The sequence below is a fragment of the Oreochromis niloticus genome, linkage group LG6 (assembly GCF_001858045.2).
Source record: "Oreochromis niloticus isolate F11D_XX linkage group LG6, O_niloticus_UMD_NMBU, whole genome shotgun sequence".
Taxonomy (NCBI): Eukaryota; Metazoa; Chordata; class Actinopteri; order Cichliformes; family Cichlidae; genus Oreochromis; species Oreochromis niloticus.
The window spans coordinates 8147262-8164877 of record NC_031971.2 but is presented as its reverse complement, the minus strand read 5'-3'; the positions used below and the strand labels follow the sequence as shown (position 1 = coordinate 8164877).

Sequence of the window (17616 nt, the reverse complement as noted above, 5' to 3'; positions counted from 1 at the left end):
GTGGCAGAAAAAACTACTCAAGTGAAGTACAGATACCTGAAATTTATACTTACCTACAGTAGCAAAGTATTTGTATTTGTTACTTCGTTCCCATCTCTGATGATGCATGCCAGATATCAGTGTGGTATTTGTGTGTCGTTATTGCAGGAGAGCCAGTGGCTGGACAGCGTCTCTCTGCTGATTAAGGACTCGTTAGAAGGAGACCTGATCGACAATCTCTCCGGTTCAGTTTTTCACCACTACGGCTCTCCTCCTATCTGCAAGGACTGCAAGAGTCACCCTCAAGAGGTTATCAGCGCTGCACACACGCAGACACTCACAAAGCACAACCCTGAACATCTGCTGCCTTCATTTCAAATTTACAAGTCGGTAATAAAGTGCCACTACATCAATTATACAGATGCATATATTCTCAACACTACTAATGCACACACACACAGTGCATATGCAGTATAATGTATTCAGCTGCAAATAAACTGCTGAGCATGTCGTCATTTCACATCCCACACACATTCACAAATTGGTATGCTTGTTTCATATACGTATTTTCCCAGATGTGCAGTAAGGGGCTCTAGATATACTATTAAAAGTATAAAGTTAGGTAGTTCAGAGGTACATGATTATTCATTGTCATCTTTAACACTAAGGAATTAAAGTAGGAAAAAAAACTTTGCATAAGCTGCTTTTATATAAAACACATCATAAATATAAGTTATGTTTGTCCGAGTGAGATCCGAGCAAGGTTCAAGGAGTGCAACTTACATATTTTTGTAGTTCTGTATATTACACTGTGTGATTGCACTGCGGTGTAATCAAAACATAGTACTATACTGCATTAGGATTTTCATAGCTAGAAATGCAGCTGAAACCATGTTGAGATTGTCAATTTTTTTAGATCATGTGCTCATGAAAAACTGAGAAAATCCATTTTTTATTCCTAAAAGGACTTTTTTTAATACTGTATTCAATAAATATGTATGGTATGCACTTTAAAATGTATTTTCTATTATCCAGTTTTTATCTGATTTAATCCCATTCAAAATAAAATCGAACACAGTTCTTGCAAAAATGTAATTTGCTTTAAAAATAGAGCGGGGCTGTGTTTATTACTACAGGGCAGAATTTGCCTTGTATTAATTTCTGTTGTCTGTAAGGATATTCTTGACATTTTCCCCCCTTGTATAATCATGCCCAAAGGATATACATGGCACCACCAAAATGATGTATGAGTGAGTGAACTCGTCCTGAGTTTTCCTATAATAGCCACAGCTGTGAAAATCATCAATCACACATAAGAACAAATACCAGTTTCAGCTGAGGTTATTCTTTGTATTTGATATATATAATCTGCAGGGTATGAGTTTGATTTCATGCAAGTGTGTACATGTATGTATGCGTGGAAGAGTGTAAGTCATTGTATAAGTCACAGTAGTGTAATGTCTGTGTGCTTTAGATATTAGAACGCAAACCAGGCTGTTAAGTAGAGTCCAAATATGCTCTAATGCAGTAAGGGTACCGGGTTACATTTCACTCATATCCAAGTCACCTTTATACTAAAAACTGTATATAAAAGATGGGCACAACCACTGTGACATTACCCATGTGTTTGTGGATATTTTAGGGCCAGTATTGACTGACAGTGAGTTTTTTTGTTTTTGTTTTTTCACTGAGAAGCTAACATTAGCTGGTAGCATTCCATGCTAGTCAGTTCTGTTTAGACTACCATGGAATGCTACCAGCTAATGTTAGCAATGCTAAAATATCCAAAGCCTGTACGTACGGGGGGCAACACAACAACAACAAAAATAGGAAAAAATATTTCAGCTAAACATTATAAGAGTCTACAGGGACAGCATCACGTCATTTGAGGAATTGCGGGGGGGGGTTGGCACCGTGTGGTATCAGTGCATTTCAGTCTCTGAAGTTGCTGCTGGCTTTTGGGCTCATCATTTCACATCCTGCTGTCAAATTTCAGCTTCAACATGACTGGCTACTGTGTATTTGTGGTACAGGTCCGATTGGCAGAGGTGGAGCAGGCATCGCTGATGTCAGAGCAGCTGTCCGACAAGTCGTCATCTCCAGCTCTGCCTGATGACCTGAGTTTGGATGAAAACAGCAGCTACCAGCTGCTGGTCAGAGACAGCCAGGTATTCTCACACTTACACACCAACACATATGAACTTATTCTGTGCTTGCTCGCATCTCTCCCACATCTTATACACATGATACACAAGTGATACACAATCACACCAGTAGTGTGGCAACTCTTACAGAAAGTCAAGCTGAGACGGTTCCCTTTACATATTTTTGGGATTAACAGTACTGGTGAGCTCATTTCAAACTGTATACTCAGTTTAATCTAGAGTAATGCATTATATTCTATAAAATCACATTTATAGTCTGCATCCTGTGAGGAACACAGATGTTTTTTTAAGCTGTTAATGATCTCAGAAAAGCAAGCCTACATCTTGATTTTCAAAACAAGCATATTAAAAAATATTCATAGCAAAAAATCACAAGTGAGTTAAGCACAATATGTCATGCAGTGCTCACACTGCATGACATATTTATCTATCAATGTCTACAGAGGATTAGAAATATTAATGAAAAGTGTGTTGGTAAAACAGCTGTTTACAGTTACTAGTAATTTCTTGCTAATCTAAAAATGATAGCTGAGCCTGCACCTGTTCAACTTGCCTGTTTTGATACATCGACGTTTATTTCATGTCTCTTTTCTATCTTCATGTTTTTCCTTACTATGGTGCTAAAGGAGTTATTTAAAATATTTTTCTTATGTTGTCCAAGGCGATCAGTCAGAAAAAACATCTATTTGCTGATGCTAGCTCTGTTTTCCACATAAAGCGATCTCCAAGCAGTGAAAGCGGAGCGAGCAGCAGCTTGTAATCTGCCATCAGTTTCCCATCACTGGAAGTTGTAATGTAAAGGATGGAGGAATGGGCAAGCACTGCCTGTCCTGCTTGTCCTGACGAAGCACCAATGCATCACGTGTAGTTTGAGCTTTTAAAAAACTTTGACACGTTTTGAAGAATTTTATCAAAGAAGCACACCGGTGAAACCCACTGCCATGCTTTAAACATCAATAGTTTTATCCACTTTGTCAGAATTAGTATGCCAACTATGCTTATTTGCATCCTCTCCACATTTGAATATTTGAGCATCTTTAAATACATCTAATTGAAACAGCCATGGCCAACCATGAAATTAACCCTGATAAGTGGGACAGAAATGAACATTAGCTCTAATCACTCATGCCTACACACACACACAGGTAAAATCATGTCATCATAGCCCTTAGGTCTTGCTAATCATTATTAATGACTATTTACATTCTTTACTGCCTAATTAAAACATGTGCCTCCCACTGTGCTTTTGACATGGGCACATGGGAGTTTGTACGTATGTTTTCCTGTGTGTGTGAGTTCGTGAGCATGTCTTTTATATCTCCATCATCACATGAATGCTTCGCTCTCAGCTCACCAGCGTTCCACCTGGTCTGTTTCATCACTGTGGTATTGAAGGCCAGCTCATTTGATCCAGTTTACAACCAACAACAACAGCCAAGCAATTTGAAGCTTTGAAGCCTGCCGTTACTTTCTTTTTACCACCTCCAATTTTAATCAGACTCGTATAGATGGATAAAGGAAGGGACATGAAAAGGGAGCTTTTTGAAATTGAAAAACAAATGCTGCTCAGATTTCCATTATGATAAGGTAAAATGAAACTCCTCAGTTTGGTGTCTCTCTTGCTCCAGTGAACATCAGTACACCTGGATATTTATTCTTTCTAGGTAATTTTTCCCGTCTCCACTTTCAGTCAATCTTCTCTTTTCAAATTCTGCTCTTATTTTCTTCATCTTTCTTTCAGAGGGGCAGCAGTGACTCCCGCAGTTCGGAAGAGTTGCCCAGACAGGCGGGTTACAGAGGGCTTCGTCCCTCCAGCTCAGGAAGCGAGGAGGGTGTCCAGGGGCTGTTTGAAGTGGGCATCCATCATCAGTGCAATCCTGCCTCACCGGAGCAGAAAAGCCCTGCACATGACAAAGGTACTGGCATAAACAAGATGACCGCGCAGCATCAAGGAAGCTGCATGTAGCTAGTAGTGTCCTCCAAAGTGATTACATGTGTGACATACTCAGTGGCAAAAACTACTGTCTTCATGATTTCCAAAGTACTTAAAGTACACTGTACTGTATGTGTAGTTACGACTGATCACTTGTCAAATATTTGCCTTCATTTTCTGTATTTTTATCATTTTTTTCTGTATGTAATCTGTGGATTCGTTTTAAAAGTTTCAGGGGTTTTATAAAATAACAAGAAGCAGCAACACTGAGCTGCCTGTGAAGAGCTGCAGGCAACGAGATGCTCATCTCTAACTTTTCATTCCACCTGCACCGTGCTATCGACCGCATATTTACTCATGCTGTTTACGCCGTGAAACAAGACTGCAGTCCTTCATGGCACGTTACAAAATTATTGACTGCTTCTTTAAAAATGTTCGACTTTGTGCAGCAATGCTGTAAATAGATAAAGCAGTTACTCTGTATTTCTGACTGAGTAGCTGCACAACGAGAAGCACTGGGAATTCAGGGAGGTGCGCTTTTACATCACAGCAGACTTTTCAAAAAATATTTGTTCTTTTACACGTAAAGTGATAAACACCTTGAGAGAGAGAAAGTGAGTAGTAATGCATCTCTACCACCAAAAGAGTTGCAAAAAACCTTTCTGTTAATTTCTATTAATAGTTTTGAATTATTAAACAAGAGACTGACACGTATAGTCTAAAAAATAATCGTTCTGTAAATCCTACCTTTGTAGATTGTTTTTCATCCAAATGGTTCAATGTAATCTTTCATACACTCAAAAACACGAAGCAATAATTCTGAGTAAAATCAGCTGACATATCAGCTTCCTTTATTACACTTATCTGTGCTCTTTCATTGGTATCAACCACTATGATTTCATTAAGACATGACTTTGGCACGGCATTGATGTTATCATTTATAGAAAAGTAAGACTTTTTTCCTCGACATGTCTCACATCCTGCATAGTTGATCGACTTCCACTGCAATTAAAGAAGTGATAGATGAGGCCAGACATAAGGCAGGCAGATATGCTAATGAATGACACGTTAAGGTGCAATTCAACATTGAACAACCCCTGTAACATAACTGCCATCACCAGAACAGACATACTAACTCAGAGGGTCCATTCCATGAATTATTAACCCTCTTACTTACTTATTTAAAATATTTATTCCTAAATGCTCAGTTTGGGAGATGAAATGCTTTCACTCCACCTTTAATTTTTCCAAGTATGTCTGTGACGTTTGGATGCTCAAGGTCTAATTTGAAATACAATCCCGTTACAACTTTAATTTCAAGACGATATATCCCTGTGAGAAACTCTCATCTATCTTGAAAATGTAAAAATTGTGTTTGCACAACAGACAAAATGCAACTTTATCTACTACTTTACCTACTAATACACATATATATATATATATATATATATATAGTTTATTAAAGTGTGAAAGAGACATTTAATTGCTTCCTGATAACTTTTAATTTTGAACAGTGCTTTGTATTAATTGTATTAATATCTTTTTGTTCATTTTTCTTATAAAATGGTCCAATAACATTTTTAATTAAGTAAGAAAAGCGGTGCCCTGAATGAGGTGTTCAGAATTTAATTTCCTAACAAAGATTACCATCAGATACTTAACCCCACATGGCGGTGTTAGCAGACTGTACAATGAGGTGTGACATTCTGTCGTTTGGCCTGTTACCCTGAAGCTGAAATAATAGTTTCTTCTTCATTTAGATTAAGGACATGTTGAGCCATCAGATCACTAATTTCTAAAATGATTGTGAAGATAAAATATAAAGTTTTGTCCACATTAAGGTGGAAAAATTGAGCTATATTTAAATATATGTGATAATATAATTTAATTCTTTATACGTCACTTTCTATATGTTGACAATATAAACGATACTTGTAAGAATAGTATTTTGTAAGTTATAAGATTAGAGCTTTGACCAATAATCACGAGTTTTACCTTGAAGACTTTGGTGGATGAAGCCAAGTGTTAATGGAATATTAACATGACCCCGCTCTCCACGCCTACAAAATCTGATCAGAGTTTATTTAAAACACATGCAAAAGCTACCAAAAACACAACCTCCTTGGCTCAAGGTAGTGATGTTTTTTGCGGGTCTTGCAGCGTAGCCAGTGAGTATCCAGGACAAGACTTCCATTGGTCAGTGTTCACAAATGTCGATGTTCCAAAAAGAAGCTTAGAAAAAGCTAAACTGCAGGAAATGGCTGATGGTTTTGAGGTTGGACTTCAGTAAAAGGATTCTTTTGCTCTCCACAGTGATTTTTTGCATGCAGCCAAAACCTGCTACAGCATGATGAGTCATTATAGTACCAAAAGTTTCCTTCATTGCTTAAAAATTCTGCAATTGATGCGTCAACATTTGTTTATACAGATTGTTTGCAATGTGGTGCAAACATAGCTCAGACGGTCTAAACATTCATTGAATATTTTGTCATTTTTCTGTGAGGAAATAGTGATTAACTGGAACAAATCCTGGTGCTGTTGAGTAAGTGTGGGGAATCACTTTGGCTGACATCCTTATAAAGGAAACAAGGACAGGAAATAATACAGAAAAGGACTAAATCTATCCAGAGACAGAGAACAATTCCCGAGTATTCACAACTGCCTCTGTGGTGGTTCCCACTCCTGTCTCTACAATAAAAGATGCAGAGAGAGAGGCAGACTTACAAAGTGATGGCAATATGAGCGTCAATGCCACAGCTGGATTAAACTGCAGCCTTCCCTTTACAGATGATGATGGAGAAAGCTGCAGTGGAGGCGCTCGTGAAACTTCACCAGTGTTGCATCTACCTGCAGATTTCTTCCACCCAGCTGCTGCAGCTCGTCCTGGAAACAGCGCAAGCCCAGGAGACAGACGGCCTTCCAGGTCGGCCTCCCCAGCCTCCTGGGCGTCCCTCCGCTCACCCAGAGCCAACAGCAGGCCGTTGGGCTCCCAGGTATTACGAGCAGATGAATGGATTCGTTTGTGTCTGTATGGCAGGCTGGCTGAACAGACGACATCAGCATTGCTGTGCAAAACATCAGTGACACAATAGGACGCAGTATAAACGTGTCCTTTGTGTCAATGCTCGGCGAACCGAAGTTGTCATGCAGGGGTTGTTGAGAGGCAGACGTGTTTGTGAGCCTGAATGAGAACATCTGGGAACCTGAAACTGTAACACACATCACACCAGGGATGTCAAACTCATTTTACGTCGTGGGCCACATACGTAGAGCCCACATTGATCTTAGCTGGGCCCCTTTCTGTCAGTGGAAAGATGTTTAACTACATGTTTCATAAAGTTTTTGTTAATTCACAGAATTTTTTTTAAACTTCTCTTTTAGTTAGCTGTTTATGTACTACTAAATTCCTTGAATTTAGCATGAATTTATGACCCAATATGGCTCTTTATGAATAGATAAACAGTTCACATTTTCCAGCTTTTCAGTAGGCCAGATTGAAGTCTTTGCTAGGCTGACACCCCTGCCTTAGTGACAATAGATATTGGCCCTAGATATTGATTTGATGACATTGTTACAGCTGTGGATGTAATAAACACTTGGAATCACTTTAGTTCATTAGAAATCAACACTTGAGTAGGAGTGGCACAGTTAGATGTGACACAGCAGCCTCTTCTGTGATCTATCAGTCAGAATCTAATTACTGCGCACCAAATCGTGAATATACACGTATCACCACCCTCCACTGAAGTCCTACTGTAGTGTGAGACTCCAGAGAGTTTATTTAGTCATAATTAAAGCCAGCCTCTCTTCCATACTGAATCTAACACCTCCCCTATGCTGGCTCCTACGTGAAACAAACTCGAAAGAAAGGGGGAGAAAAAAAGGCCCTTATTTTAGTTCTTGTTCCTTTTGTAACCATGGAGACAGATTTCTCTTTTCTCCTCTACCTGTTTGGTTTGTTTAGCTCGTGCCTGAGTGGCTCTGTGATCCTCCGCTGCTACAGTAATGCTTTGCGGCGCTCAGCTAATTAGCCCGGCCAGCCCCGAGCCTGATACCGACTCGGCACTCGCTGTTGTGCTTGGCTCCCGCTCCTCACATTCTCCCGTGTTGCTTTTCCGTTTTCTCCTCTCCTGGGTGATCCTTCTCTCTATCCCTCTTTGCTTTGCGTTCTCTCCCTGCCACTATGTTTCTGCTTTTTCGTAATCTCTTATTTTAGTACTGCCAGGATTAGAAATAATGACTAAATCCCTCCTGCATACAGACATATTGGATTAAACAAACGCTTCCCCCAAACTCAGGGCGGGGTCCTTCAAGCAGGGGGAATTGCAAGCGGGGTGATTTCACGGTTTCATGTTATTAGGACTTTTCTGAAATTGGCTAACCAAGAATGAGTTAAAACCAATGTGTTGTCGTCCCGGGGCAGATCCTTCCTTTCCTGTTACACAACTGTCCTTAGGTACTGGTCACAGTAACATCAGCCAATAAGAGCTGGTTTTCTTTTCTTTACTGGCGTTTTACTTTAATTTGATCTAGGTAACAGTAGCTCCAGGAAATTCAGAATTTTTTGGATCTGAACTTGTAGGTTGACACGAAGCGATGATGAGCTGGACCTTATGCTTTCACACGGATTACATGTGTCCGATGTGTAAAGGCGTTAAGCTGTAACTCTAAATTTGTGTGTGTGTTGTTATCTTTTTTTTTTCTTTTTGGTTTTTATCTAAATTCTTATCCTCTCTTCCAGCACCCGTCCCACAGTGACTCCTCCTTGGCCACAGGCAGTTCAGAGGGCAGCCTGCAGGCAACACTGGAAGAAGGGCTGAGCTTCAACGTCTCCTCACCTCGATATCTGGATCTCCCCACACCCCACCTCTGCCCTGTCTCCAGCCACCCCTCGCAACGCCAGACACCGACTACAGGAGACCAGGGCCGGTCTTTATTAAAGAGACACAGTACTCCTTTGACCCTCCAAGCCACCCGGAGGCACCAGAGGAGCCAGAGCAGCAGCGGAGGCGGCAGCACCAGCCCCGGCTGCCCCAGCAGGACTCCATGGACCCGTCAGATGAGGATGTTGGCACGGGGACAAACCGGGATGACTGCCGTCAAACCTTCAGCAGCGAGCACCTGTCAGAGACACTGAACAGTCTCTCCCTTACGTCGCTGTTTACCCCGGACTCTTTGGCACCCCCGCTGGTGAAGAAATGCAACAGCACAGGGTCTCTGGACCAAACGAATCTGTCTGCCCGGAGTAAAGACGGCCACCACTTTCATGGCATAGACGTCCATGGTTTCTTATCCAACCCCTTGACAGAGCGAATGGCGAGAGGTGAAGAGCAAGACATCACAGGCCCCGGCATGAAAAGCAGGCGTCAGACCGCAGACACATGCTCCAGGAAAAACAGATGAAACACTTGTTGCCTCTCTGTAGTGGAACTCTTTAACCATTTGCATTTCTGGACCTTGAACAGAACAGGGAGAGATTTTTAATACATGTCCTGTGAACCGGAATCTGAAATTCTCTCTTGTCTTTATTAAATCATTTGTTCTCTCTCTCTCTCTGTTTAGGATCAGTCATTTCTCAAAAGATCCCAGTCGCTTCTGAGTTTTGACATCATTTCTCTTACACAGGATATGCGATTGCTCTTTGCTAGGTCTTAACAATAATGTCAAGGAGCTCAGCTTTTTTGTTAGCAGGACTGAGCCTTTGAGAGATGTGGCAGATCCTGGGTTTTATATTATAGCCATCTTGAAAGAATATTCAGAAAGCCATTAGAGAGACAGCCCTGAAAATTGCAGTGATTTGTGAACATTACAAAGGCGGTGTTTTCTAGATGAAACTGTTAAGAAGTTCAATCTTCTCTAAGGACCGGGTTCACTTTACTCAATGCGCCCTGAACCATTGTCCAAAAACCCTGTTGTCAAAATTGGACAGATGGCAAACTCGGAAGCTTCTTTTGAGGAAGAACTGAACTTTGTACAGTTTTCTTTTCATGTTTTTTTGTAATGTCCATGGCTAATAGTAGCATCAACCTTTTTTTTCCTTCTTTGGAAGATTCGGCGGGTGATGGAAAAGTTGTCTTTTGTTTTGTTTTTTCCAACTTCAACATTTTGAAGTTGCGTGAATGTACCCGCTTCTGTCTCCATTTGTGAGAAAGAGGGAGACCAAGACAAGCAATGAGCCTGGCTAGTCTGAACAGTGACAGATGGCCTCTTTGAAAAGAAGAAGAATGTGAATGCTGCTGAGGATACGTGTGGGTAATTCATGGAAGCGTTGGCCACTTTCAGAGTGGACTCTGTATTTTTTGCTTTCTGCACACCCATGAAAGGGCTAAAATCTATTTAAGTGTAGACCTGGGCCAAATACAATTGACAAATAATCTTTTGCTACTGTACCTAACACCATGTTTAACAATGGCACATCCATTCCTTAATCAGACCTCTCTGATGCTAGTAATGTAAAACAGCTTTGGAGCTACAGTGAGCACTGACTTGGGAGACTGAAAGTTGGATGCTAAGTTAAATGTCTTAAGACTTCAAAGCACCAGCTTCCTGCTGACCACTGAATCAGAGCCTATAGAAGTATACTGAGTCATGCCAAAACAAAAAAAATAGATTTCCAAAAATTTAAGTTAATCTGATTGGTTATCTGATAAACTTTCAGGATGATATCTAAGTCCCAAAAGCCCCCGAAAGTAACAGTGTCCCCAACAACACTCAGTTCCTGTTCTGGCCAGCATCCATATTAATGTTCTGTATCCACATGATGCTCGTCTGCACAGTGAAAGTGTATGCCAAATCCAGCTGACTGACTTCCTGCAGCTGGTACTCGTTCACACTGCTGCTGCTCCTGATTTGGACGCACAAACAACTGAAACATTGTGGAAAAACATGGTCAAGTAATATTAATGCGATGTTCCAGATGTACACCACACTCAAGTATACTGGTTGGGACTCCAGTGAACCTCATCAGTCATACTGCACTGTGTCCTGGGTGTATGTATAAATGTTGGTAGTAAGTGTAGTGAGTGTGAACGTAGCAAAAAAAAGAAAACTTTGAACTTTTGGCTGGCATAGGCTTGTTAAGTTGTACTTTGAACAAAGTGTCTATCTTTGGATAGGCTCAGCTTTTGTACCCGCAGCCTTAGCCCGCTGACACGCAGCCACCTCTTCAGTTCTATTATTGTCACGAGTACAGGCCCTTGTTTGAGTGCCCTGTGGCAGGGCTAATCACTAGGTTGGTAGCACGTCAATAGACCGTCCCTCGTTTGAGTCACCCAGAAGCACTCCTTTTTCAGTCTGAAACAAAAAGAGCACCTATTGTCTTATACGTGCGTGCTGTTCTCTGGGCCGGGTCTCGGCATTTGAAGCAAACCAGACGATATTTAACGCGGTCTTTAACATCTTCCGCCTATTTTAAATGTACCTGAGAGACTGTAGTGGAGCAGGCTGCCCGGCATGTGCATGGGAAACACAACACACGGGATGGTTTCTTCTTAAAAAGTCGGTGTACAGATTAGCGGGAATTCAGAAAATGGAAATCACTGTTTTGTTTGCTGCTTTAAACCCAAATGTTTATTTGACTCAGGTCTGCTTGAGTGTAGCAAGACAGTAGAAAAAAATATATACTATGACAAGCAATGTGGTCCACGTGGATGTAGTTTGAGCACATGTTTGTAATTTTATCAAATTGTGATGATCATCATAGAATAAATCCCGAGCAGGTAGACCTCAGGTGGACCTATATGCACCTCACGCATTGCACCATCACATATAACACACACACACACATCCTGAAGCACATACACACACACACGCATATCACACAAAGATGTCAGCATCAAAACACTGCAGGATGCTTCTGTGGCTGTTTGAGAAGAGGCAGAAGAAACCTCGGTGTTTAATCTCTTTCTCTACTTTGTCTTCATTCCCCTCCTTACTCCCATCCAATCATATTATCTCCTTTCCACAAGGAAGCCAGAGTACTAAATGACTATTGACTACCCACCTCTAATCGAGATATGCAATATGCTACAGTAGATGTACAGTTAGATGTATGGGACTCATAGAGATAGGCAATATGGTGAGAGAAGATTATATTTATGAATTCATGTATTCGAATAAAATGTCACCAAGATTCAAAGGTCACTGAAAGGATGATGTATTCATGTATTCCAGAGTGTGTGTTCTCTCTTTTTTCCCTCCATCTCCTCGACACGGTTTTCTTTTTCCCAAATGCATGTAGGTTATTTTTGTTTTCCAAAATGTCATTCTAGTGTCATATAAAAGTGAGATAGCTTTTCAACAACCTCCGACTCCTGAAGTTGTTCTTTCAAAATGAGGTTTGAGTGAATTTTCTTTCTCTTTCTTCAAGGTTATGTCAGCGATTAATGTGAGCCTTTTTCACGCTTCACTCTTTGTTTCGTCAGTCTGGGACCGTGCTCATACAGATGATAATATCTGGAGAATGATCTATCATGTGGTTTGACTGCATTTGTTTCTATTAATTAACTTTGAACAACAAAACCTGATAGTTGCATGTATTATAACTCATGCAGTACTATGGAGGACTAATACCACAAATAACCTGCTGTAAAAGCTCTGCATGCACAACATATCTAAAAGATTTAGATACAGTCCTTTTGTTTTTTATCCCTAACTTTCCTATTGAATCTTGTGTGTTTGCATTAATCTCTCTGTTTATTTCTCTTTTAATTTTTACAATTTATGAAGTATTTCTGCTTCAGCGTGTGAGAGCGACTGTCATTGAAAGCGTGTCACGGGGTCAACTGTTTGGTCTTTGTTGTTCAGCGTCATCGTGCCTTGTTCTCACACCTGTGGGTTGGTCAACTGACAATAGAAATGGGCGCTTCAGAGAGCTGAGGTGCTTACCTAATCCAGTTTAATATATGTCTGTTTGTTGAGTCTTTCATTTATGTGCAATACTGTGCAAAACTTTTGAGCCACCCCTCAATTTCTTTATTTCCCCTTTTCAGTTACAGTATATTAAGCCAAAACAGAATCTGTATCATTCTAAAGTTAGTATTGCCTAATATCTCTTCAGAAAGCTTTCTTGTAATTCCTTTAAGTAGTCTTCAGTAGGGATGGGTATTGATAAGATTTTCACGATTCCGATTCCATTTTCGATTCTGTTTAACAATTCGATTCTTTATCGATTCTCTTATCGATTCTTATTTTTAAAAAAGGAGAACACTAAGGTCGATTAGCTTAGAACTTTGTTTTATATCTTCTCTTTGAACAAGATAGAAATTTAGGAGTAACATGGCCTTACAAACCCAACAGTGAGATCTTAAGAGATCCACAGCCTACGGCTCTTCAATGGGGTGTCACAGGGTCCCCGGGAAAAAAAATTGTAAATGTAAAATAATAAAATAAATATTCTTCTGTAGCAATAACAAAGTATAACATAAATTATTTTGTAGCAATTACACAAGAATATCCAGTAATGTCCCCGCCTACAATTAAACACATTCACTTACCGAAAATCGGGGCAAATGGGTGCAAGGCTTTGACCACAAACTTAGTCACTGCTCGGTGACATTCGTCTATCCTGGCCTGAAAGGAGACGCTAACGGTAGACTGCAGCGAGAACTGCCAGCCAGACTCTGTCTCTCTCATCATGGTCACCTAAATGCAGCGCACAGTAATGGCAGGTTTTGTAATAAGGCAGATCGCACTAACATAATATGCACTGTTAGTTGATTATTTACCTGCCGTATTAAGGGGAGAGGACGTGCAAACCTTACCGCTGCTGCTGGGTTGAGATTCACGAGTCCGGAGCGGAATTAAAAACACGACATTCATTTAAGGTTGTCGCGTGTTTTGTGAGCAAATGCTTTTGCATATTTGTAGTGTTTCCTCCTTTAAATGAAATATCTACTTTGCAAGTATTGCAAGTTGCCCTTTTGTCATCCATTCTCGTAAAGTATAACCAAACTTTTGAGCGTTTGAGCCGCTTAGGCGTCCTGCCAGGTAAATGACGCTCCGCAACGTGGTGACGTCTTTCGGGGCGACTGGAATCGATAAGGGAATCGTTTGCAAAAATGGCAAACGATTCCAAGGAATTGAAACAGTGGGAACCGGTTCTCAACAAGAACCGGGTTTCGATACCCATCCCTAGTCTTCAGCTCTACATTATCTTTGAAAGACATTCAAAGCTGTTCTTTGGAGCTTTGAAGCGTTTGTTCCGTTCCAGTCGAGATGATCTCACGCTGCTTCGATCATTTTAAGGCTCAGGCTCTGGGGAGGCCAGTCCAGGTGTGCTTTTACTCCATTGAAAGTGTGCTAATCACACGCTTTCCAGATGAGATTACATTATCCTCCACACGGCTGCCTAAAATCCTGCCCCGTACCATGACCGGACCTCCACCATGTTTTGCTGAAGGCTGTAGAGGCTCACTGTGCCTCTCTCCTGTCCTTCAGTTTGGCATTCATATTAACAATGATTCAACTTCAGAATCAGGCACATTGTCCTGCTGAAAGAGGCCACAGACATCAGCGAATACCATTTCCATGAAAGCACGTACATGATCTGCAGCAATGCTTTGATAGGTGGTAGGTGTCAAAGTAACATCCAAGAGGTTGGCAGAACTCGAGGTTTCCCAGTAGAACATTGGCCAAAGCATCACAACTATTGCTAATCCTGGTGTCCCCCAGCTTAGCAATAGACATGGAACCAGAGGGAGGCCTGATCTGATTCATCAGACCCCCTTCTTCGTTGCTCTGCGGTCCACTGTTGGTGCTTTTGGAGGCAAACAGCATCACCATTGGTACCCTGACTTGTTTGCATTTGCAGCCTTATACCCAACAAACTGTGATGCTCTCTGTATTCTGTCAGAACCAGCATTCACATTTTGGGCAGTTTGAGCTACATTAGCTCGTCTGTTGGATCAGACCACACGGGTCAGCCTTCGCTGCCCACCTGCACCAGTGAGCCTTGGCGATTCATGGCCCTTTTGCTGGTTTACCACTGTTCCTCTCTTGAATGACTTTTGATAGAACACCCAGAAGAGCTGCAGTTTCAGAGATAACCCAGTTGTCCAGGCATCACAGTTAGGTTACGCTTGCCCATTATTCTGCTTCTAGCTCATCCAACTTTGAGGACAAAATGTTCAGTTGCTTCCTAACATATCCCACCCAGTAACTGGTGCCATGATGAAGAGATAATCAGTAACACTATCACTTCACTTCTTATCCTGATTTTTTAAAATTTATTTATGTATTTTTTACATATAGGTCATGCCAGATCTTTTCTGTTCTGTTTTGTTCTGAGGCTGTCTTGCATGCACAGCATGTTTATATCAATTTTCACTGACATTCAAGTCAGAGGGCTGTGATTGCCGCTCTAAAAGCTTTCACTTTCTTGTCTGACTGAAGCAGTTGCATTTAGATTTTGCTTATATTTGGTGGACTCTCACTAAATCCCCACCAGATGTAAAAAATAAAAATTCCCTAAATCTGTGCACGTCACATGTTGCGTACACGCAAAGTGGAATATTTCTACCAGCATCATGTGGACACAGCACTTAGATATGATGCCCCATGTAACAGTGTACCACCTCTGCAATCATTGGGGATCGATTACCTGCAGACTTCAAGAAGTTCATGGTTATGTTATGTTCTTCATCTGCTTTTCACATGACACAATTACTTTTTTCCACTTATTTAATTATAAAAACGTATAAATATTTAAAGAAGCCCGCGTTTTACAGCCTCTTTGCTCCAGCAGGTTACATTTCATACTTTTGACTGCAAACAGCTGTAAAACTTATTCTCTGTATTCCCCTTATGTAACTCCCCATCCTTCCATCCATCCTCAGTTCCATTCAAATCCACATTAAGCACCTCCACTCTTTTCTCTGATGCCTCTCTCCCTTTCATCCTTATTTTCCTCTCAGATCTCACTCAGGCCCAGGTCATTACAGCACAGAGCTGCCAACTCTGAAATAAATGTCATTAGTGAAATATATTTGACACAGCTTTCCTATCACATAAACCCCAGTGGAAATTAATGCTAACTCTATTTCCTGCTCATTTCTTGGTGGTGGGAGAACAAAGCAGCCAAACTTTTCTCATATACCAACAAATGTGGAGTTGATCTAAACTAAGACGCGCAATAACGTCTCTTTGGTCAGAAGGATAATGCACTTACATTTGTGTGCATGGCTGGATTACAGCACCAAGGTGCTTTGGAGCAAAAGTGTGATATGGTCCTCAGAGTATGTTGGATGATTCCTGTTTCCTACAGGTACAAAAGCATTACACACAAAAGACCACAAGATTGAGTTTAAGTACTTGTTTGTTTGTTTGTCAACCTCTTTCCAAGAAAATTTGAGATTTCATCTTTTCATTGCATCTTCCATCGTTGTGGTTGGATGGTTCAGTTCATGTGTTTGATCTATGTCTGATGTATTGCATCTGACACAGGATATATAAAAAATGCCCCCCAAAAAATGTCATTTAAAAAATATTTTACATGTTTAACATTTTAAACAAGCCATGGAAGCAAATGTCTGTTGTAGAACTATTGAATTTAAATCACGCCTCTAACGGGCTGCAGCAACTCATTGCTAATAGATCTGATAAATCAAAATGATAAATCATTACTGTGTTTGTCAAAACATCCAACCCAGCTTAAAAAGTATTTTTACTGTACACAATGATGGATAAAATGTTGTTAACCCCTTTAATTAGTATTGAAGGGTTAATCTACTCTGAGGGACAAGTTTTACTCACATGGACAATGGGCCCAAAACTGTGCAAGTGAATAGAAAATCTGGGTACATCATGGAGGAAGCATTGGAAATTTTTTAGCAGCTTCAATTTGAATGAATGAAAAGCTGGCTGGCTGCTGCCAGCTTTTCATTTTGTGCCCCAGTTTCAAGATCATTACCCCTCTCAGGTCTTAAGTGCTAACCCTAACTCTACTCTGCCCCTACATTTTGAAGGAAAAGGAAAAACAGACATTTTTGTTTGTGTGTCAGCTAGAATAACTATTTTCTTGGTTTCCTGATTTCCAAGACATAATAAAAGCAAAAATCACATAGCATCAATTAAAGTTAAGATTTTATGTGAATTACAGTTTTTCTTTTTTGTCTTGCAGATGTTTACAATTTAAAGCGTGAAAGATGAAATGTTAGAGAAGCATACAGTATATGGACTGTAGTACTGAACCACCTACACATTACACACGCAGGACTACTGTTCTGCAAAGCTTTCTGCAGGATTTCTGCCCACTCATCCAGAAGAGCACATCCAACACTGCTGTTGGATTTGAGGGCCGGGCTCACAATCTCTGTTTTAGTTCATCCCAAAGGTGTCCAATGGGGCTGAAGTCTCTCTCGGTGGGCCAATCAAGTTCTTTCCAACAAAGAACTTGGAAAAGCAAAAAACCTTTTGGTAAGCTTAAGCAGAAGTGAGGCTAAAACATGAAAATATCACAACTCAGTGATGGAAAAATTCCTAAAAGCATCACAAAAATGTTTGTCCACTCTGTAGCCATGAGGATCTCTGGTCAGTTTGGCT

The 17616-nt window shown here is 40.7% G+C and overlaps 1 protein-coding gene across 1 annotated transcript in view; it reads left to right on the top strand.

Moving 5' to 3' along the window:
- The window catches only part of LOC106096648 (voltage-dependent T-type calcium channel subunit alpha-1I), a 252424-nt gene extending 240045 nt beyond the window's left edge, over nucleotides 1-12379 (top strand). Inside the window, 6 exon segments of the mRNA XM_025908200.1 lie at nucleotides 148-288; nucleotides 2013-2147; nucleotides 3886-4060; nucleotides 6931-7070; nucleotides 8819-9107; nucleotides 9110-12379. Of these exon segments, the coding sequence (XP_025763985.1) occupies nucleotides 148-288; nucleotides 2013-2147; nucleotides 3886-4060; nucleotides 6931-7070; nucleotides 8819-9107; nucleotides 9110-9480 (1251 nt within the window). The 3' untranslated portion in view covers nucleotides 9481-12379.
- Nucleotides 12380-17616: the final 5237 nt, after the last annotated feature.